General features: G+C 39.4%; 1 protein-coding gene across 1 annotated transcript in view; it reads left to right on the top strand.

Moving 5' to 3' along the window:
- Positions 1 to 24,404, top strand: part of TBC1D22A (TBC1 domain family member 22A) — a 548,927-nt gene that overhangs the window by 65,171 nt on the left and 459,352 nt on the right. Inside the window, exon 4 of the mRNA XM_083182915.1 lies at positions 5,206 to 5,349. Within this exon, the coding sequence (XP_083039041.1) occupies positions 5,206 to 5,349 (144 nt within the window). The remainder of the gene's footprint in view (positions 1 to 5,205; positions 5,350 to 24,404) is intronic.

The following is a 24,404-nucleotide window of genomic DNA, read 5'->3' as shown; positions in this document are numbered from 1 at the left end:
CAACATATTTTTACATAAATAAACATGTGGTGAGGACTATAGATTTTAAGCTCCACTGGGGCAGGGGCTGATGTTAATGTTCAAAAATTCACTGTAAAGCGCTGCGGAATATGTGTGCGCTATGTGAATAAATACATATCTGTTGCCATCTCTCTATCAAGACATAAAGTAAACCTGTAATAGCAACCGCACATAGTCATGCTTATTAATGCACAGCTGATTCCACCAGTCCTTAGCTGTGCAGTAAGTTGCTATTGCTGTGATTTAGAGATTCTACTATAAAGTTTTTGTTTTTTAATAACATGTACCTTGCGATTTAGTACAGAAGTGAAAAAGTCTAAAAATACTTCTGTGCATCAGTGCTTAAATGCACCAGCTAATTTTAGAGGAGCTTTATCTACTTACTTTTCACTAGACTATAATTGTCTTACAGAGTTATATACTGTAGCTTTTAGTGTTCCAATTAGAAAAAATGCTATAGACTCTGATGCATATCTTATTTGAAATACTTATATTTTAAAGAACCACTTTTTTTTCCAATATAATTAGGCAGCGTTTAGCAAACCTTTACCGGGTCTTCCCTGTAGAATATACTTCAGTGACTAATACAAAGTACGATGGATGTTCCTCTTGGCTTTTTTTTTTCTGTCTCTGGGACTTTCCTAATACCGTATATACTCGAGTATAAGTCGACCCGAATATAAGCCGAGGCACCTAATTTTACAACAAAAAAACTGGGAAAACTTATTGACTCTAGTGGGACCCTCACTCGAGTATAAGCCGTGGGAGGCTTTTTCAGAATAAAAAATGTTCTGAAAAAGTAAGCTTATACTTGAGTATATATAGTTGAAAACTAAATGTAAGTCCTTTTGAAAGTGATTAATGGCTTATTTATGATCCTGGCTTGAGAATTGTACTCCACCTACTCAATGGGCCTGAGAAAAAAGTTCATTAACTGTCTACACTAAACACACAGTTAAAGAGCCATTAGAAGTATTTTTAAACTTGAATATGTTATTTGTCTGTTTATGTATTTATCGTTTTATAAAACATGCAGTTCCTTTTGCCCTTTGCAATTAATAACCGGTAATACAGGGACCAGATGTATTAAGCCTTAACAAAAGATAAATGCAAGAGTGATAAAGGGAGCTAAACGTCCAGCCAATCACCTGCTAACTGCCATGTTACAGGTTGTGTTTGAAAAAAGTCAGTAAGGAGGTGATTGGCTGGACGTTTATCTCTCTTTATCACCATTGCATTTATCGCTTGTTAAGGGTTAATACATCTGCCCCACAATTATTAACTGACACAGAGCTGAGAGGGCCCTGTTCACAAGCTTACACTCTGTAGGGAGGATAAGTGCTATATGTTGCAAATTGGTCTAGCCAGATGGCAAAAGTTCTTGTTTGTTTGTTTAATCAAGTCACAGCAATGTTGGCATGTGGTCCATGGGATGTGTGAGTGTAGAAAGATAACATTTGTAAAGTTGTGTGGTCTATGTAGAATAGCTTATAGGAGGTTACGTGGGGGATGGAATTTGAAAAGCTTGCCTGAAAAGTTGAGTTTTATGGGAATTTTTGGAAGCTAGAAGAAAATCTTGTGCTGGGAGGGACATTCCACTGAGTGGGAGCTGCCTTGTAACCATGGTAGTAGGTAATAAGTAAGAGAATGTATATAATATTTAGACAAATCAGCTGCTTTACTACCTCTATAAGGAATATGAAAGCAGTTATGTGTCCGTTGGCATTCGGTTCATAAAGTCAGGATCTACTGTATGTGCAAACTTTTTTTTTAAATATAGTTATTTTTCTCTACATACAGACACATACAATTTGATATGTCATACACCATACTTTTGGTATTCATTTGTTTATATAGTTTAGATTTTTGAATTTCTCTCTCCTAGTAATTTAATTTTTCTATACTTAATATAAATGTGTCATAATGTATTCCTTGTAATACATATCATACAACACATCTGTCATGTACTTTATAGTATGATCGATTGTTCGAATACACACACATATTGTTATCAATCTGGTCTGCTGGAGAAATAATGTAAACATTCAGATGTGTCCACATACATCTTGTTTTTTTTTTCTCAATTTGTCACAGCATGTAAAACACGGCTTAACTGTTTTTCCAAATGTAGCTGGATTCTAAAAAATGTGGGCAGCAGTAGAATTTGTATAAAGTAATAGATTAGAGAAGCAAATTTGTAGAAAAATCACACAGTGTGACTTTTGCAGGGTCCAAGGTGTGCCAAATTGTGCCATACATGGCACAATAAAACCAAGATGTATGTGGACACATGTGACATGACCTCTCTAATCCTCACTGTTTGGCACATTCCTACAACTAGTGTGCACTTCAGAGTTTTTCTACCACTGAATAATTTTGAAACTAGTGGAAATCTGGAGCAGTTAGTTAAGTATCAAATGTTCTGGTTAGAACACATTCAGTCCACGTCAAAACTGTACAATAATAAGGTCTCTCCTTCAGTCTGAAAACCAATATGTAGAACAAGCATTGCATTGTCAGGCTTCTGTCCTCCAGCCCCCTCTGACCAGACTACATAATCTGACCATTTTAATTCTTTGGATCATCGAGATGTTGCGTGAGCGTAAATCTAGTCTGTTAAACTCTTAGATCATCTGCACATGTTGCACCTGTTCTTTTGTCTGGCTAATGCCAGTCACGCTCTCTAAGTTTATGAATGATGTGACTGATAGGCAACATAATTATATTTACTTGTTGTATTTCCTAATCCATAGCTGTATATAGGTGAAGTTGTTGTGTCCTCTCTCTTGCTACTGGTACTTTTCCTTCTCTGCTCAAACATGCAGTGATTACTCCCATTCTGAAAAAACACAATTCTGACCCTAACCCTCTTTCTAATTATCGTCCTATCTCTCAGCTAGCATGCCTCTCCAAGCTACTGGAGAGACTTGTCTACTCTCGCCTCACAAACTTTCTTAAGTCTCACATCCTATTACACCCGCTTCAGTCAGGATTTCGCTCTCAACACTCCACTGAGACAGCATTGACTAAAGTGGTGAATGATCTGGTAACTGCTAAGTCTAAGTCTAGATCTTTCTGCTGCGTTTGACACTATGGATCACACTCTTTTCTTACAAACACTACACTCCCTAGGTCTTAATGATGCAGCCCTTTCACATCACCTATCTGATTGCTCTTTCACTGTTCGCTTCTCTGACTCTACATCCTCTTCATTACCTCTGTCAGTCGGAGTTCCGCAAGGCTCAGTCTTAGGTCCTCTGCTTATCTCAATCTATACTTCCTCTCTTGGCAAACAAATCAGCTCTTTCGGATTTCAGTATCACTTATATGCGGATGATACTCAAATCTATCTATCAACCCCAGAGTTGTCACCAGTGTTTTTGGGCCGAGTCTCTGAATGTCTCTCTGCCATCTCATCTTGGATGTCTTCTCGCCAACTCAAACTCAATATTTCCAAAACGGAATTACTTATATTCCTGCCAACAAAGAACAGTAAGGGTGGTTTCACACTGTCCGGCTCCTGCCGGACGGTGAAATCCCGCATGGCTTAAAAGCCGTGCCGTCCCTGCAGTGTGTAATGGACAGCTATGTGTCCATTCACACAGGACGGCCACGGCACGGCTACCGGGTAGCAGCCGGATCTTTCCACTGCAGTGTCTGGCTGCCGTGCCGTGGCCGTGGCTGTCCTCACAGGTCAGTGTGTGCTGAGGGCGATGGGGGCCTTTCACACACACCGGTCATTTGGTGTCCGGTTTTAGCTCTCCACCGCCCCCAAACTGTCGTCACTTCAGTTTTTACCCTCAAATTTACATAGCACCGGCTCACTGAGCCGGTGCATGTGAAAGAGACAACTGTCAGGCAAAAAGCCGGACAAAATGTGTCCGGCTTTTTGCCTTCCGGACAAAACCGGAGTGTGTGAAACCAGCCTTACCCTCCTGATATCTCCATCGCTCTTGACAGCTCAACAATCTACCCTACCCCACAAGCTCATTGCTTAGGGGTCATCCTCGACTATGATCTGTCCTTTGTTCTACACATTCAATCTGTCTCCAAATCATGTTATATGCATCTAAAAAACATATCCAAAATATGACCGTATCTCACACAAGACACTACTAAATCTCTTATCCATGCACTCATTATATTCCGCATTGATTATTGCAATAGTCTCCTTACTGGTCTTCCCAAGAACAGACTCTCAACACTGCAATCCATTTTAAATGCTGCTGCTAGGCTGATCTTCCTTGCAAGACGCTCATCATCTGCTGATCTGCTCTGCAGTCCCTTTATTGGTTGCCTGTATCTTACCGTATTCAATGTAAAACACTTCTACTCGCATATAAAGCTATTAACCATACTGCACCAGCATATATCTCTTTACTTATCACAAAATATCTCCCATCTCGACCACTCCGCTCTGCACAAGATCTGCATCTCTCTTCTGCACGGATCACTAGCATCCCATTCACTATTACAGGACTTTCATCGGTCTGCTCCCATCCTATGGAATTCCCTTCCACGCAGAATAAGACTCTCCACTAGCCTCCAAACTTTCAAGCGTTCCCTGAAAACTCACCTCTTCAGGCAAGCCTATCATATTTAAGTTCTACACGCATAACCATCTGAGGCACTTATGTATTATATAGCTTCCCTTCTGGACTTGTAACTTGGTGGGACTGCTATGCTATTACCTCCAAGTCTGTCTGTTGTTACCCAGTTTGTTTTATCACTGTCTACTATTGTAAAGCGCAACGGAATCTGCTGCGCCATATAAGAAATTGTAAATGCATAAATAAATAAATTACCATCCTTGTGTGATTTGAGAGCGGAAACTTCTGGGTAGAATCTTTTCTGAAGCGATCAACCTTTGCAGTGGCTTCACTTATTCAGATTATGTTCCAGAGCTCCACCAATTGCAGAACATATAACTTTTATCTCAAGTTTAAATAGTACTCTTACAATCTGTTTAGAAACTAGAGCTCTAGGTTACACTTAAATACTCCCATTTAAACAAGACCCTATGGAATGACTTCTTCATATTTTGTTAGAGTGTATATACAGTAGTTTAGTGAGTTGGTCAAAAAAATTCATTCAGTTTGCAGTGTGTACAAGATTTCCCAACATAGGTAAGTGGTCTTGATTATGCACATTCAGTTAATGTTGATTTAAATATTTCTCCTTCAGATGAGAAGCATTCTCTGCAGAGACAGCTTTCAGTACCTCAACAGGCAGAACAAGGTCTCTTGAACACTGCTGGCTTGTCGGAAAGAGAGGCGTTTCGGCTAGAAAAATTTAAACAACTTCTTGCAGGCCCAAACACTGACCTTGGTAAGTCCCTTTATGTATTATTACTGTTAATAGACTTTTCTTGCATTTCACTATGGTTTAAGAACAGTTACCAAAAACAAAAGGTAGTTTCATAAAAGAAAACCAACATTTGAACATGCCTTTCAGGCATTTTACCACAGAATCCGTAATAATTCATGAATAAACAAACAATATAACACTTTTATAACTTAATGATTCAATTCTTACTGGTGTTTCAAGGCAAAATAATTATGTCTGCTTATTATGTAGAAGCTACAGTATATACAAGATGGTGTTAAATATTTTTTCTTTTTTTGCATGCGGCACATAAATAACTCCTATTTATGAATGTAATCGGAATGTATTTAAAATATGAGAATTATGTTATTTAAAGGGGATTGGTTCACCACACCCACAACAATCTGTCTGCAAAGTGGCATTACTCATTTATGGGGAGATTCAATTAGCAGCAGAAGCCTTTGTGCTAATACAACATAAGTTATCTGTCAGGTTTGAGCAAAAATGGTTGTAGTCTGTTGTGTGCATGACATAAACTAGTGATTAATTAACCATATCTACATGAATTAATTTGAAAAGATTCATACACTGAACAGTCATAACATTAAATCACCTTTCTAATATAATATAGGCCACCCTTGTGCCTCCAAAACAGCTCTGACCCAACATAGAGACATGGGCCCTTATTCTGGTTGACTCGCAAGGCTGCAAATTCACAGTCTTGCAAGTCCACCAAACCCCGCCCGGCGAATGCCTGGCCGCCCGCCCCCCCTTGAAGCGTGTGTCCCCAGGCTGCAAATGGCTGTTTAACATAAACATCCATTCTCATGCTGCGGGGAACACGCATATAAACTTTGACTTAAAAGTCACTTACATATGCGTGCATGCTTGGATGGAATGGGCATGCGCAGACACACAACATCGGTCTTTCCTGTGAATGCACGGAGGACCAACTGAACCAAAATTACCCTCATGGACTGCACAAAACCTTTGTAGGTCCCCTGTGTTATCTGGCACCAAGTCCTGTAAGTTGCAAAGTGGGGCCTCTGTGGCCTGGACTTGTTTTTCATAGCACATCCCACAGATGCTTGATAGTAATGAGATCTTTGGAATTTAGAGGTCAAGTCAACACCCTGAACTCCTGATCAATTAATTAGCTGTGTGGCACGGTGTATTACCCTGAGTAAAGAGGTCACTGCAATCAGGATTTACTGCTGTCGTAAAGGTGTGTACCTGGTCTGCATCAATGTTTCGGCAAGTGGTATGTGTCAAAGCAACATCTAAACCAGGCATGTCCAACCTGCAGGCCTCCAGCTGTTGTGAAACTACAAGTCCCATCATGCTGTTTTCCAGTTTTGCTATTAGGGAGTGCTAAAACTATGGCAAGGCATGCTGGGATGTGTAGTTTCACAACAGCTGGAGGGCCGCAGGTTGAACATGCCTGATCTAAACGAATACCAGGATTCAAAGTTTCCCAGCAGGACATTGTATGGAACATTTCACTGCCTCCATCTGCTTGCCTTCTTTCCATACTGCATTGTGATGCAATCTCTCCCCAGGTAAAGGATGCAGCCATCCACATAATGTAAAACAAAACCTGATTCATCAGTCCAGACTGTTGTCCATTGCTTCAAGGTCCAATTCTGACACTTGTGTCCATTGTAGGTTCTTTTAGCATTGCTCAGGGGTCAGCATAGGCACTCTGACCGGTATGTGGCTACTCAGCTTCATATGCACCAAGTAGCAATGCACTGTTTTTTCGAACTCTTTTCCATCATTGCAGCATTCATTTTTTCAGCAATTTGTGTGTGCGTACCAGGAAAATCCCACAAGACCTGCCATTTTAGGGATGCTCTGACAAATTGGCCCTTTTATCAGTCACTCAGATCCTTACATGGACACATTTCTCTTGCTTCCAACAATTCTCTTCAGGAACTGAGTGTTCACTTGCTGCATAATATATCCTACTCCATTGATAGGTGCGATATATTATTGAGATAATAGAGATGAATAATTTTACTTGTTATTGGGTTTAGCGTTATTGCTGATCGATGTATGTGTATATTCTTCTGACTACATCATCTAATATATATATATATATATATATATATATTTATATATATATATATATATATATAATAACCTTTTATAAGCGCAGATAAATACATAAGGTGCTACACTTATTCAAATATGGTACACCAACAAAAGATATGTTTTTAAGTTAGATTTTTTCATATAACATTTTTAAAAGCAAACCATTTTCCAAATGCCTTCCTTTAAATTTAAGGTTTTTGACATTACAATTTCTTCTGATTAAAGGAAAGGTTGTTTTTTTCTATTATGGGTATTTAGAATTAAAATATAGAGAGCGATTTAAAAAAGCTGTCCTATTGAAATGCACCAAGCCATCAGGAATCCATAATAAGTTGAATTGTTACAGGAAGTCCACATTTAAATATAAAAGAACGTATTGTGTTCCCTGTATTGAGAAATATGTAAAAATAAACTTTAAGTTCTGCTTTTAAATATTTTCTTTAAAGAAATGTTATACTTATTCAGTTTTTTTAGGTGGGAAGTGAGTTATGTATCATTGTCATGCCTGCAATTCTACCTCTGCCTTCTAAACACAGTGTGAGATAGCAAAAATAGAACGTTTGATTACATCCTCTGTACTACAACCATAACAGACATTGCATAATACATAAGCTTTGAAACTAAAATTCACAAAAAAAATTCATGCTCCAGTGTTCACTATGAAGAAATTGCTTTAACTTGAAGTATCGTGATAAATGTAAATGCTATTTGATGTTTTTTTATCCGATATTTAAATGTTTTTAGTTCTGCTTATTTTCAGAATTTGTAAATTTATGCAACATCACATCAGATACCTGCTCTATGTAGGTTACCTCTTGTTTTGCTTTAAAGAATAATTCCACTGTAATTGTAAAATATAACCCTGGCTGGAGTTTTAAATCCAGTGTCTTGCTTATCTAATGATTCTTCCCATCAGTATTCCTGACCACTGAAGCCTTCAAAGATCCTGTGCTGCATATCTGTGACCTAATCTGATTTCTTGCATTCAAACAGGCATAGGGGAGTGTATGCTTAATGTAGAATGAGTACGGCAAAGCTGGCCATGCATCCGAATGATATCACGCCGGAACACACGGTTCCGACGGGTGTGCACATCATGTGGTATTTCGGTGTGATGCGCAGTCCTGCGGGTCAAGAGGTCGCTCAACTGATCATATGTGTTGCACGTATGATCACGCAGGGTGACTTGCAGTTGTAAGCAGATTATATGTGTTTTATAGCACATACGATCACTTGTTCAATTGATCATATGACCTGCATATAATCTGCTTTGGCTTTGTTGTGTTTGTTTCAAATGCAAATCATTATGGTTTCCTATACACCTGGCAATAGCCGTATCTCTTTTTGGTACTTGAGGGCAAATTGACGCACGATGATAGCTGATTGGATCATTGAAAATTCGTCTCTGAATTTGATAAGTAGGTTCTTCATTGATCATGCAAATATTATTATTATGATTTTGTGGTCCGATTTTCCAATTGACTTGCAACTTTCAATCATTTGCCAGAAGTATACAGCACCTGCTATAGTATAAAGATTTTTTTTTCCCCACTGAAATGCAGTCTATAATCAATAATGCATTTATCACTATGTAAACAAATGTTAAAGATCTTTGGGTTAAACCTTGCATTGCGCATACGTTTATCTAGGGAAATTCCACTGCAGTAGCGCATGCAGGGGGGGTTTCTGGGTACCCAGAAACCTCCCCAGGAGTCTAAGGGCCCTATGAAAGCTGAGGGTCCCCTCTTTCCATGGGTACAAGAATTTAAAAAATCGGCCCTTGGGAACCGGAGATATCTGACTTCAAAGCAGTGATCCACATCCAAGCCTGTTAATTGCTCTTCCAAGTCAGATATTTCAGGTTCTGTCTGACTCAGAGTTTCTCTGAGGGTATATTCCGAAAGCTGGGACTCTCCCCCATTGGTGGACACTAGTAGCTTGTCTCTACTGTTCCCAGAACCAGAGTTATCAGCCTTACAGCAGCTGGTTACTGCTCCAGCTCCACACACCTGGTATGTAGTATTATATACTCGTGGGCAGATTGCTCTGCCTCCTGAACTCTCATCCCCTAGTCCCCATTACCATTTGGTAGGTGGGATTCTCTAGTTTTTAAATCCATTAAAATCTAAAAATGTATTTCTGGGAACTGGAGATATCTGCAGTCAAGCAAGCTGTCTCCCACCAGAAAATTATGGATAATATGCCCACTCCACTATACACCCCTCCTCTGCATATTAAACATCCTCTACCACCCTGGAAGTTATGTGTCAGGGCCCCTTCATTCAGCCCAGTGCCCCCTTATCCCACCCCATCTCCCACCATCTGTGCAGTAAAGGGGTTATTAATGGAAATTACTGATCCAGGCGCTACATGCTGAGCAGTTGATATAATACCCCCTACCACCCGGGGGACATCAAAGCTTCCCCCACCCCTACCGCTGGAGGATCAGTAGTGGCCCCAATACATTGCTATGCCCAGGGGTCTACACTGCTGTTGACACCCCTGTATGTATGTATGTATGTATGTATGTATGTATATATATATATATATATATATATATATATATATATATATATATATATATATATATATATATATATATAGTATATATGGGGTATCTCCTTGACAGAGAGTGGTCTGCACACCAGTTTAAAGACAAAACGTTTTTATGTCACATAAAAAAGGTAAAGCACATGGCATTGCATTGGAATCATAAGATAAAAAGTAAGGTGCAGGTTACTTATCCAAAACATATCACAGCAATGTAGTGTTACAGGGGAACCTGTACAGATGGACGCCGGGCTGCTGGCGGATCGCCAGCGGTGACGTTCTGGCGATTCGCCAGCAAGAGGGAGCCCAGCTCAATCTGTACAGTACATACATACATTTTTATATATGTAGAAGAAAAAGATTAACTGCAGTATTCAATGAGGCCAATTCACCATGTTTCACAGTGAATTTGTGCTATTTTTGCGTTGGAAGGTGATTTTTTGTGTCAGAAAGTGAATCACCCTATTCATTGTGCACTTTTTGCCATCTGCGAACAGTGAATGACGGACAATTCGCCATCTGCAATTCGCTGTGGTTTTTCAATGGGTTTTTCAATGGGATTCGCCGTGGATATATTCAATGAGAAGATGGCGAATTGCTTTCTCAGTGATTTTTGCCGTGTGTCACCTTGTAGCAATCTCCATCTTTTCATGGTGAAGTGGAATGTGAACTTTTAAAAAAAAATTTTTTTTTTTAAGTTGTAAAAAAATCAGGAATTTTAATATCTGAAGGGGCATGCTATTTTTATTCATGTGCACACATAACAGCCAGCAGGGGACCAGGAGCCAAGAGCCGCTCATTACATATTCATATATTCACTGCTCCCCGGAGGGGGGGGGGGCAGCTTGTGCTGCCTTGGTCCCGGGGAGCCCTCCTACCCCCCACATACATTCTGCTGGTTAAGATTCACCGTCAGGGGCAGCGAGCCTCTGCGGCATTGAATACTGTGTCAGCGAGGGCTGGCAGCGAAGGCTCCAGCCCTCCGACACACGGCGACTGTGCAGCAACTCCTAAAAAGGATTCACTGCACATGTCGATTATAGTCATTGAATACTGCCATAAGATTTTGTAATGTGCTATTCTTTAAATGCAGCATCTCCAATTTCCCCCCTGTGAGGGACAACAGATAGAAATACAACAAGAAAGTTATTGGAGTGTGCAAACCATATAGTAACACCAAATTCAATAATAAAAACTCAGATCACACAAATCAGAATTCACACTGACAACGATCTTCATATATTCGTTCTTGCAAGTTTTCGCAATAAGATGCACATTACGTTAGGGTATCTCTTTGAAATAAAATAATATTTATCTTAACGGATTGGGCATCTTATTGCGAAAACTTGCAAGAACGGAAATATAAAGATTGTCAGTGTGAATTCTGATTGTTTTTATTATTGAATTGGGTGGTACTATATGGTTTGCACACTCCAATAACTTTCAAGCCTTATTACTGTTGTACATTATTTTAATTTATGAACTACTTAATTGATGAGTATGGTGGAACTTTTAAAATGTTTCAATCAATATTAAATATAACTGTGCTGACAGAAAGAATGCATATACAAAAACATATATTTGTTATATTGGTGGCTATATATGTCTGTTTGTGCTTTAAAAATATTTTTGTCTTCTGCAATGCAATAGAAATGATTGTTTAATTGTCTGTAGAACTCATTACTGTACTCCTGACTTATTCTTAGTCATTAATGTGCATCATTGCTTAAAGAGATTACTTTTTTCTTATGCAAAGGTGGTACACACTCTTTTATATTCTTGTATTTGTCTTGCTCAAGTGTGTTTGTGCACATTTATATAATGATAGCAGCAACTGAATAGCTGTCAGCCAACACATTTTCCATATTTGGTAATGTGTCTGAAAATCTGTATAATTTTTTATATTTATCTACAGAGAAATCTCTAGCCTTTAAGATATAGAGGCCTTTTTATCGAGCTTAGTTTTATAGCAGTTTCTGCATAATCTATGTATTTTAGCTATGTACTGAATAACCTGAAATCTGTAGATGGCTCCTTATCGCTTCAGACCTCTGCATGGAGTTATTGCATTACAGTTGTTCTTAAGCATCTGTCGCTTGACTACCGAATCAGACATTGTGGGGCATACTGTATGATGTAAGATTCCCAGGAGGGAAAACCTTCACTGATAAACTGGTGATTCTACTCACAATGAACGGAGATATAGAGCCTTATTCTAGTTCACTCTTTCTGACAAAATCCTTCTTAGATGGACAAAACCATGTGCACTGCAGGGGGGCAGATGTTACTTGTGCGGAGAGAATTAGATTTGGGTGGGGTTTTATTTCAAAGTGAGATCTATATTGCAGTATAAAAATGAAGCAGCCAGTATTTACACTGCACAGAAACAAAATAACTCGCCCAAATCTAATCTCTCTGCACATTTTACATCTGCCCCCTTGCAGTGCACATGGGCCCTTATTCTGATCGGTGCGGATATATCCGCGTGCGTTCGGCCCGCCGATGTTTTGTGTCTGCGCATGTGCAGAGGCGTCTCTGCGCATGTGCGAGCGGGGCGTACGGCCAAATCACGCATGATATGTGAACACTCCGAACAGGGGGTGGAGAGGGGCGTGAAGGGCTATTTGGGCTCATTACCATATGCATACGCCCCGCGTTTCATGGGAGTTCCCATGAAAACGCTGGGCGTACGTATGGTAATGCGGCCGTGACGCACGTGTAGGGGGCGGACATATGACATCGCCGGATGTCAGCTGCCCGCCCAGATCCCTGCTTTTGCACGGAAAAATGTCTGTGTGGTCTGAGGTTGCGGGAGCTGGTGGAGCACTCGGTCCTGCATTCGATGGTCTGCGACCATCGAATGATGGGGGAGGTTCCCTTAGATGGAGGAGGCGTATTCCGTGAAAAATACACGTGCGGTCCGTTCGGCCAGCTTCTTACCGCATACGGACGGAGTTGGCGATCCGTATGGAAGGCGGGGTTTCGCACGCACGGTCCTGGCCGCATAATCGGCTCCGGCCGCACCGATCAGAATAAGGGCCATGGTTTTGTCCATCTAAGAAGGATTTTGTCAGAAAGAGTGAACTAGAATAAGGCCCATAGTACCTGTGCAATTAGTACTTTGTGCGGACAAAGTGAAAATGTCAGCCACAAGAAATAAAAAATTGCTGCACTATCTTAAATATTAATATATACCCCACAGTTTTTATATAGCATACATTAGAGCTATACATGAGTGAAACAGGATGTAAAAAGGAGAACATTTTTGCTAAAATAACTGCTACAGGAGGATATTCTTTACATACACCTGTGACTTACTTTTCATTTCATGAGTTATTTTGGATGAAATCACTGCTCAATCTTTAGGCAACCGAAATTTTTATAATTTTTTTATTTATTTAACATTTTTAGTAATTGAAAGGAGTTGATTTAACTTCTGATTCAATCAGGAAGAACAAAAGATATTTAAAAAATAAAACTGTATTTATTTATATGAAATGACTGGGTATGGATCATTGGATAGACACCAACTAGGTCAACAAGCATTGGGTCGACACCACTAGGGCGACATGACTGAAGGTCGACATGGGGTTAGGTCGACAGAGCTATTAGATTGACATGGTGAAGGTTGACAGTCAAAAGGTTGACATAGGGTTGTTATTTTTTACCTGAATGTTGACACAGTCGACACGGACACTAAAAAAGGCATGGTACCTTGCTACGCTCGGCACACTATGTACATGTCGCCTCAAACAATAAAGTGAAAAACCCCATGTCGACCTTTTGACGGTCAACCTTCCCCATGTTGACCTAATGACCCTCTCGACCTAATCCCGTGTCGACCATCATGCATGTGGACCTAGTGGTGTCGACCTAATGCTTCTCGACCTAGTTATTGTAGACCTAGTGACCGTATATCAAATAATCAGTTTAGTCTTGTGTCATGAATCAACCTCACTAGATGTTAATACACGGTTTACACTAGTTGTTCTGGAAGTTAGAAGTATTTGAATCATAAGGCGTGAAGAGAAATAGAAACATAGGTTAACTTGTTTAATAAAAGGTTTATGGCCGCGAAATATAACCATAAACTATTGTCAATCTTATCACACTACTTTGAATAAAGTAAGTAGTTCTAATAGCATTTCATATTCTTTGTTCTCATTATAACGCCCTGCCATTTTATTACCTTTACTGTCTTTCCAAAGCCATTCACACCCAACTTATGACTCCTAGCTCTCTAATTTTTTTTTGCCATTGTTTATTTTCTATACACACAGACTTTTGTTATTGCTAATGCGATAGCTCACTTCTTGCACCTTTACCTTCTGCTACCCTGTTACATAGACATCCAATCCTGATTTCTTCACAATCTCCACTGTACTCTCATAGGGCAGTATTCAATGAGAAAAATTCTCCATGTTTTATGGAGAATTTTTGCTTTTTTCGCCTTGGACGGAGCATTTTGCTCTCCAAAAGTGAGAGCATGGTAATAAAAGTCATTAGGAATGAAGGCTTTTTAGAGAAGATGGCAGTGGACTGTCGAAATCATCATACAATTATATAGGAGATTTATGTGTATAATAATATTTCTCTGATTTTCTGAGATTTCTTCTGGTTTGGGTTTATGTGAAATGCCCCATTTCCCAATTAGAGTATATAATATCAATACAGCTACAAGTTTGTCCCTACTCTCCTGCTCCCCTTGAAGTACCACAGGGACAAATGTGTATACTTCACATGTGAACTGCAAAGTAGACTTTTTAAATTTCTCTGGGAAGACTTTTTTAAGTTAAGTGCTCATTCATTTTTATTACAGCTTATTATGTTTTAATGTAGCTCAACATTTTTATGTTTTCCTTTATGCAGCTCAATATATATTCCTCCTACTAAGAGTTTTTGCCCTCCTCTCTTTCCCTCTTCTCCTTTCTTTCTCTTCTTGTGCACGTCATAATACAAAAACTGGTACTTGTTTCCTAGCAGGGCGCCCAGTACACATTTAGTGTACTGGGCTATACACCATAGTGAAATCGCATCGCATTGTATGCCGCGTTATAGTAGCATGCGATGCAATGTTCATATAAAGTACACAGGAGTGCTTATACAATGAAATATCGAATCCAATCTCAGTGCAGCAGATGCGATGCGATATTTCATTGTACAAGCACCCATGCCACGAGATGTGATGGGTGCTTACAATGAGATGTGATGGTATGAGATGTGATGTATGCATAGTATGAGATGTGATGGGTGCTTACAATTGTAAGCACCTGCACCTCTGCCATTGTTTAGCGTCAACCCCAGTATCAACGCCACCCCGGAGCATGGCAAGCGCAGCGGAACGCGTCCTCCGACCTTTTTCATAACCCCACTATCCACGTCGGCGTGGAGTTGATTTTATATAGTGTGGCAAGCAGATGCCGGATACATGTAAAGCAATCCGCGTCCCCTCGTGGGGCTCGCCACGCTTCGGGCTCGGTGGCTTGCTGCGCTTGCCACACTATATAAAATCAATTCCACGCCGACGTGGATAGTGGAGGTATGAAAAGGTCAGAGGACACGTTCCGCCACCCCTCGCGGGGTTCGCGCTCGCCATGCTTCGGGGTGGCTTGGATAGTGCTGCTTTTTTAGGAACACATTCACACCTGCACATTCATACAGCTGACACAGTAATGACGACATGTGTTAACTAATAACTAAGTTACTTAAATAATTTGATTAATGTAGCATAATTAATAATTAAGATAATTAAGAACATTCATTAATAATTACAATATAACAACTTTAAAATCAGAAACACTAATGATTAAAGAACAAGAAGAATAAAAAGAACAAGAATAATAAATTAAAACATGATTAATCGTCCTATGGGAGGAGCTTCAGGGCCTCAATTATACGGAGGAAAGGGTCCTCAGCTCGCAAAGTTTTGCGTTATAGGTATGACTGGAGCTCATGGCGCGCAGTGCCTCTTTGGCGTTTATTCCGCCACTTGCATGCACCCCAAAGTTGTTCCACGTTTTGGGTGTGGACCCCTGTAGTCGGATCAATAAAATTGAACCGGTGGTTAACAGTGAAATGCTGGTATCCAGCCAGTTGAAGTTGGCCAGTAGAATATGCCCTCCAGCAGTCTGTATATATCGCCGTTCCCGGCTCTATGTTCTGCTGGATGAGGTCCATTAACGTTGTGGCATCACGCCTCGGCACCATTTGCAGGAAGCACTGGCCTGACTCCCAGCATATCCCTCCGAATATCCACAACTGTGGAAGAATATGGCCAGCATTGTTTTTCCTTTTCACAAAAAGGGTCTCATCCACTTCGATGATGTGGCCAGGTCCACCAATCCTCTGCTGGGGCTGCGCCATTATGTCCATTGCGCATGCCTCACACATCCAGCGATTATACAGGACAGCCGTCTTCTTCGATATATATCCAGCTGCTGGCTGCAATATTCGATAGACGTCAACTCCTGGGACCACGAATAAATAAACCGCAGCATGGTGACAAATGACAAGCAGCAGCCTGGAAACCAGTGTGCCACTTTCAGGCTCACCTTCAGCCGACACACTTTGACATGGCAGCGCCACATCGACTCCTTCAAAGAAAGGCGCATGGCGTGCCCATTGGCGCAATTCTGCGCCACCGGAAGCAGATCATGAGCCTGGAAAAAGGCGACAGCCTCCTCCTCCGTCTGCGGCAACGAGAACACATTAATAAATCCAGCCATCTCGATAATATCAATCCAACAGGAAATAATCTCCAAAAATCACCACCACTTCTCACGACAGAATATCACCTCAGAGTGATTTCTGACATTATCTTACAGGGGGCGGGAATATTGCATCGCATCGCATCGCATCGCATCCTACTACTATACGTAATGCAATGCGATGCGATTTCACTACATTTGCTTACGTAATAAAACTGGGTGCCCTGCTAGGAAACAAGTACCCAAAAACTTTTTTCTTGTCTCCTTGTGAGTCTTAAAACTGGAAGAAGAAAATAACCCTTACTCTGAATCATTCCCATAATATATGTTTTTTGGCTGGGTTATAAGCATTTTGTCTTTCTCGAGCAAAGAGGAAAGCACATGTTTTAACTATCTCATTGTGTTTAAGTTTTTCTGGCTTAAGGTATTTTAGGTGTATTTATGATGACTTTAAGTCATACTTAGAGAGTTAGGACTGGCCAAATAAAAAAATCTGTTAAACATTGGAAAAAGATTGTGAAAAACGGAAATATTTTCTTCCTGGTTATTGTTTTCCCCGTACATGGATTTTTTTTTTGTGCCTTTCAATTAGTCCCCATTTTCAGGTGAGAACACATAGAATCCTGTGTCCTTTGCCTCCCCCCAAAAAAGTCCCCGATAAGAACTGCCGATGGCCAGGCTTTAGGGCTAATTGCATCAGGGATCACTTAAATTACCATGGCTAATTGAATTCCCCATAATTTGAAGTTGTTTAGGAATATTATAGATAATGTATTAAAAATGTTCCTTTTAAAATGTAATTGATAAGGTATACTAGCCATTATATTTGAGGTGTAATTTATATATGTAATCTACAGATGATATATTTCTTAGATTTGATGTTGCCAGAATTAATTCTGTATGGCTGTACAGATTAGGCAATAGAGACAGGCTTGCCGAGTATGCTGTCAAAAATCATAATTTAGCTTGTTCTGATATACATTAAAAATGACCACACTGTTTTGTAAAAATTACGTAAATCAAGTTAAGCTAATTAATGTTTTTTAATAAACAAGTATTGGACTATTCCCCATCTATGCTTTAAAGTATTCTGTGATGTTTGGTGTCATGTTGTGAAAGTCACAGGGGAGCTTTCAGTTACAGTCAAATGCGCTTTGTGAAAGTATCAAATGCAGTCTGACATATTATAAGACAGATAGTTTTAAAAAATGAATTGCTGGGAAATTTGCTAATTGAGCTGCTTATGGTACTTATGTAATTAAAGAAAGTCATCCCAATTCCTTCATGCATTTGTATTATTTTTATATTTAACACAGTCGTGTGATGAATATTTTATAAATACACACATTTGTAACTAAGAATCATTGTTATTTTTACAGTTGACATATAAGCATATTTTCAGTGTCTGTTATATCTTTTAATCAGTTGTGTAGTGTTCTGTAAAATTAAATAGTTGTATTTTATTGCTCTTTGTACTTGCTTTAATGAACTATAGCTTTAGAACTGTGTAATGCACTTGGGCACCGTGAACACAGAATTGTCTATTTTTATACTGTTACTAAATGCAGTGATTTAGAGACCTTTAGGCTATAGAGAAACAGGTTGAGGACATTAGTTAAGGTGCTTTGATGAGATATGGCATCATTGGAGACTTTCCAGTTGATTTTCACTTGTAGCCAGTGCTTTAAAGAGTACTGGTGTGATGATTCCTAGTTCAAACATTTGTATGCTGAAGGGTAAAGACAGCCTTCGAGCTCCATTCTTGTAATGTCGTCTGTCACATGATTGTGCAGTAGTGTGGGATTGTGCATGATTGTGCAGTAGTGTGAATAAAACTTTCATTATTCAGCATAAGTAATATGTTGATTCTACAGTTCCTCGCAGTTGTTTTGTGATCAGACAGATTTCGGTTGATACTGGGAATAAAAAACAAACTGCATAGTAGTTTTGCCACCTTAATACGTTTTAACAAATTAATATGACAATTTGTTCATTTTAGGCTATAAACAGTTTGGCTTAGAAATAAAAAAAATCTGAATGTTATGGGGCCTACACACAGGGCGATTTGGGGGCATATTGTAAGCGATCTCACTAGATCTCTTACAACATGGGTCTTCAACCTGTGGCCCTCCAGATGTGGTGAAACTACATGTTCCAACATGCATTGCCACATTTTTTCCTATAAGAGCATGCCAAAACTGTCAGGACATGCTGGGACATGTAGTTCCACAACATCTGGAGGGCCACAGGTTGAAGACCTGTGTCTTACAACATGCCCCTACATTGCTCCCTGTGTAGGGGCCACAGTGATGCACGGTCCCACGTGTTGCTATCGCTGGCTATTAAATCAATAATAGCCGGAGAACACTGCCCTGACAGATTGCTCAGCACACATCGCTGACACATCGCTGTGTGCTGAGCGATCTAGAATTGCTCAGAATGATTCGTCATCTCCCCGTGTGTAGGCCTCTTAAGGGATAAAAATAATTATTCTCTGTATAAATGTATCTTTTGTATATATATAATATGATAGATGGTGTGACCCCAAATATATTATGCTTATAGAAGAGCAGCACCCCAATAGTACCTCACTGTTAACAGAGGGACTGAAAGGGAAATGGATAGAAACAAGATAGAGGTGCGCTACAGTTTTATCACCAATGCCCACTTATCAGGTGGCTAGTAAAACAAAAATAATATCAAATAGATGAAAACAAATAACATTTATTCAGTAATACAGCATGTAGTTTATCTTCAGTTATGCATTTCCATTTTTCACGGTGTGCCACATACAGAAATAATTTGCATCCCTATGCGACTTCATCAGGGGCAATGAATGTTTCTAATATGAAAGTATGAATAGTGCAGAAATTAACTGCTATTCTTTTATTTCACGCAGTAACATGTTGCAGTAGAACAGGTAGATTAAATTTTATAGTAGGTTATTTTATGATCACCTAGTTCACAAGACATCTAGGATCGTAAAAAAGATATTCACTAATAAGCAGATGTCACTCCACAAACATAGAAATGCAGATTTTTCTGAAGCTCAGAGAGACGTGTGCTGCGTATCACAGGTTCACAAAGCCAGTGTCGCTGGCTTTTTTGAACCTGGGATACACAGCACACTTCTCGGTGTGGCATACTCATGCGATATGAGCTACCAATTTTGACAATATAGTCAAATTAGCACATATCGTACTGTGTGTGTACAGCTTGTGATGCCAATACGCACCCCGAGTAATCGGCATCGCAAGAAAATATAGACTGTGCGGGAAGATCAATTTTTGACTATATTGTGTATAATTTAGTCTTCTTTATAGTCAAAATCTTACCAAGTCAAAATCAGAGGTTTCTGGACTTTTGAGACTTCAAGGGAAATCGCATAGTAAATATCGTACATAGCCAAAATGTCACCTTGTGTATAAGGGTGTGGTATGGCTGTCTGACGGGGGTTCCCGGCATTGGAAATCCGACTGTCGGTGCTCCGACAGGAGTGCAAGTGCAAAGAAGCCCCTTGCGGGCTTGGTGGCTCGCTTTGCTCACCACAGGTTTTATTATCCCTCCCTGTGAATCGGGATCCCCCTGTCGGAGCACCGGCAGTCGGGATTCTGACATGGGGATACTGACAGTCGAGATCCCCCTTCGGGCAGTCATCTGGCACCCATGTATGCACCGTTAAACCTGATGTTGGAACAGTATGACTGATATGAGTCACAGTCTAATGGTCATTACTGGAAGCAGTGGTCTACATGCTCTGGCATGGTGGGAAAGTAGAATGAAATGAAGAATGTTATGCATGGGAGATTTTGTTGCCTTACTTAATGAACGATCCTTGAGTATGTAATATCATGCAGACATGTGATCACACAACTCCATTGTCTTTAGAAGCTCCCTTGTCCTCTTCTTTGTTGGTTCCTGGACATATCATCTCTTTTGGAGTGCCTAGCACTTCTGAAGTGATAGGCAACCACTAACAAAAAAAAACCTTAGAAATGGCTGCATGGGAGGGATGTTGGAATAGTGGCTGGCTATCAGAGAAATTATGCTTGTTGGTAACTGTTTCAAAGTGGAATCATGAATTTAAAGTCAGGAAAGTCTGCATTGGAGTGGAGGATGATTCCTTCCAGTGTCTCTCAGGGGAGCATTGGTGGTTAGTAGTTGGTCAGTTAAATGTAACTTTATATATGGATTTGATTGTAACAATGGGGGGAGAACATTTTTTAACTCTTGCTGATGTGTCTTAGCGGCATCTATGCAAATGTATCCAAAAACAAAATAGAAGTGTGAATTCTGTTACATGTGGTGGTCAAATTGGCGCATGTACTACAAAAATGATTGGTCTTCCATATTTTATAGTTTGCCAATGACCCCAATTATAGCTATCTTTACTATTCTTTCTTCTTACATACTTTATTGCTGTCCGACAAAATATTATTGTAATGATTTATCCTGCGTTGCAACTCCCTTTCTTACACTTGACACGTTTTCTCTGATTTCTCTTGCTAAATAAGATCCATTGAGGTTTAACTTTTCACAAAGGGATAAAACATAGTTTTATTATGCAGAATGCACCATAGAAACATTATCTTGCATATAGATCTTAACTGAATGGTAACTTAACCCAGATGAGCTGGTTGTCAGGTTACAATCTCAGACATATTAAACAATTGTTCAAAAATTTTATATAAGTGACAAGTCATTATGTACAGTCACAAAGTGAGGCATTACATTTTGTTTTCGTAAAATATTACAACATAAGTTTGACGTTACATGTTCTTTACAAGTAGACATTGAGGGAAAATTCTGCAACAACAAAATACTAAACAGAATTGATGGATACAAACTTACATTTCACGATCCTTTCTAATGCAAATCATACAGCTATTAAAAAGAATTGACAGATACAAACTTGCATTTCACTGTCCTTTATGATGTAAATCTTACTGCAGTATACAAATCAAAAGTCTTTTAAGATACCAAAAAGTCTGTAACAAACAAATTGCTATATGCACCTCATAATAAGTTAGATATACGCTTTTTGGAGTTTGCCCATCGCTTATATTTTTGTAGGAATTTAACCCTTTGAGTGCTAAGATTGCTGTCAGAGATCCTCAAAATATCCGCTAAAAATGCCAGTGCTGTTCACAGCAACTGTTCTTTTTTTGGGTGCAATATTTAACTAAACTTCAATTTATTAACTTGGCTGTATTTCTATTTATTTATACTAAAAGAACAGTAGCTGTAAGTGAAGCCAGCATTTTTAACAGATATTTTGTGGATCTCTCACAGCAATGTTGGCACTCCAAGGGTTAAAGGAAAATAACCTCTAGAGCATTTTATAGTTGGAATTTATGTTAACGTTTACATTTTCATGTACACTTTTAAGGACTGCATATACAAACGTAGAAACATAGAATTTGACGGCAGATAAGAACCACTTGGCCCATCTAGTCTGCCCCTTTTTTAAATATTTTACCTCAAACAATATTTGATCCTTATTTTTTTGTAAGGATATCAATATGCCTATTCCAAGCATGTTTAAATTGTAGTACTGTATTTGCCTCTACCACCTCTGATGGGAGGCTATTCCACTTAAATACTACTCTTTCTGTGAACTAATTCTTCCTCAAATTTCCCCTGAATCTTCCTCGCTCTAGTTTCAGTGCATGTCCTCTTGTTCTGCTGCTCCTCTTCCTGTGAAGACTCTCTCCCACCTGTACCTTGTTAAAGCCCTTGATATATTTGAAAGTTTCTGCTTTCCCTTCTCTGCTCCAAAGTAAACATATTAAGATCTTTTAGTCTTTCCTGGTACGTTTTGTGATGTAGGCCATGCACCATTTTAGTTGCCCTTCTTTGTACAGTCTCTAATGTATTTATATCCTTCTGGAGATACTGTATGTCCTCCAGAACTGAACACAGTACTGTAGATGAGGTCGTACCAATGACCTATACAGTGGCATTATTACTTCTTTCTTTCTTTCTTTCTTTCTTTCTTTCTTTCTTTCTTTCTTTCTTTCTTTCTTTCTTTCTTTCTTTCTTTCTTTCTTTCTTTCTTCTGCTGATACCTCTCCCTATGCAACCAAGCATCAGTCTTGCCTTCTTCATTGCTTTGTTACATTGCCTACCTGCCTTTAAGCCCCCTTGAAATAGTGACACCTAGATCCCTTTCTTCCTCAGTAGTTTCCATTATAGTGCCATTTATACTATATTTAGTCCTTGGATTTTTTAGACCCAAGTGCATGATTTTGCATTTTTTTTGGCATTAACCCTTTGAGGTCCGCACCAAAAAAATGCAATGGAAAAAAAATTATTTGCTTTTTTTTTATCATATAGGATAATATTAACAACAATCTTTTTTAGTATTTTGCAACTAAACCAAATGGCAGAGATGGCTCATTCAGGTTGAGTTAAGATCAACGCATTTTCAAATGAGATATAGTGACTTAAAGTGTGGTCAACCAAATAATCGAGCAGGACCTTAAAGGGTTAAACTGTAGTTGCCATGCTCTTGACCATTCCTCTAATCTACCTAGATCATCAATCATTTGTTTTACCCCTCCTGGTGTGTCTACCCTGTTGCATACCTTTGTGTCATCTGCAAAAAGGCACATTTTACCCTCAATTCCATTTGCAATATCACCAATAAAGATATTAAGGGGGGTATTCAATGTGCTCCGAAAAAAACTATTTTACGTTTAACAATATGTTTTCGTTTATTTCGCATCAAGAATCCCTTTTCGCTATTTTTTTTTTCGATGTATTCAAAGGTTTTTTTTCCGGAGACAGCAAGAAGTGAAAAAAGTGAAATGTATCGAAAAATGGGCGTGACTTTTTCGCTAAGCGAAACCTGTCTCTGGCACTTGGGAATCAACTGCAATGGCATCAAGGCAGACATCAAACTGCAAAGGGCTGTTTGCGGAGGCAGCAGGAGACGTAAGGACCTGCAAGGGGAAACATTAATGGGAACATAGAGAGCTGGTCAGTAGTGGCCCTGTTATAGACAGACATGGCACCGAGTTACACCTGCCACACAGCGCATGCGCCCTTGGTTTGTTTTGGGTTTAAACTAGGGAATGGGTCTTCAACCTGTGGCCCTCCATCAGGAGTGCCACAGATTGAAGACCAGTGGTGCAGGGGCACATGAATCAGCTACATACCATTTTCCCACAGCAGCTGAGAACTGGGGCCTGTCTCTGGCACTTGGGAATCAACTGCAATGGCATCAATGCTAGGAAGTGAATTGTAATAAAACAACTAATATTTCACACAAATAACAAAAAAAACAAAATAAGGGCAAACAATCCTGCATATATTTTATTCTGGAGATCAAACGAGCCATTACTTAACAAAATACAGAGTTGAATCTATGAATTCATCACCCGTGACATGGTGAAAGGAAAATTGAGAAGAAGAGCATACACGCGGAAACATTCATATCGGTATCATATCATTGAATATGTCTGAGTGAAAAGTCGAAAAAAAAAATAAAAAAAAAGTGAAAAAGTGGAAATATCGCTAACGAATCAAACGAAAATGCATCGTGAAAAAAAACATTTCACATACTCGAAAAATGACTAGATTGAATAGCTGGGGACTCTTCCATGTGAAAAAGTGAAAAAAAAAACGAGAAACAATCCATTTCGATAAAGATTGAATACCCCCCTAAAAAGCACTGGTCCAAGTACAGACGTGAATATTTGAAAA

This window comes from Crinia signifera, chromosome 4 (genome assembly GCF_055691185.1).
Source record: "Crinia signifera chromosome 4, ASM5569118v1, whole genome shotgun sequence".
NCBI classification, from domain to species: Eukaryota; Metazoa; Chordata; class Amphibia; order Anura; family Myobatrachidae; genus Crinia; species Crinia signifera.
Note: the sequence above shows the minus strand (reverse complement) of the source record. Positions and strands in the feature narration are given on the sequence as shown.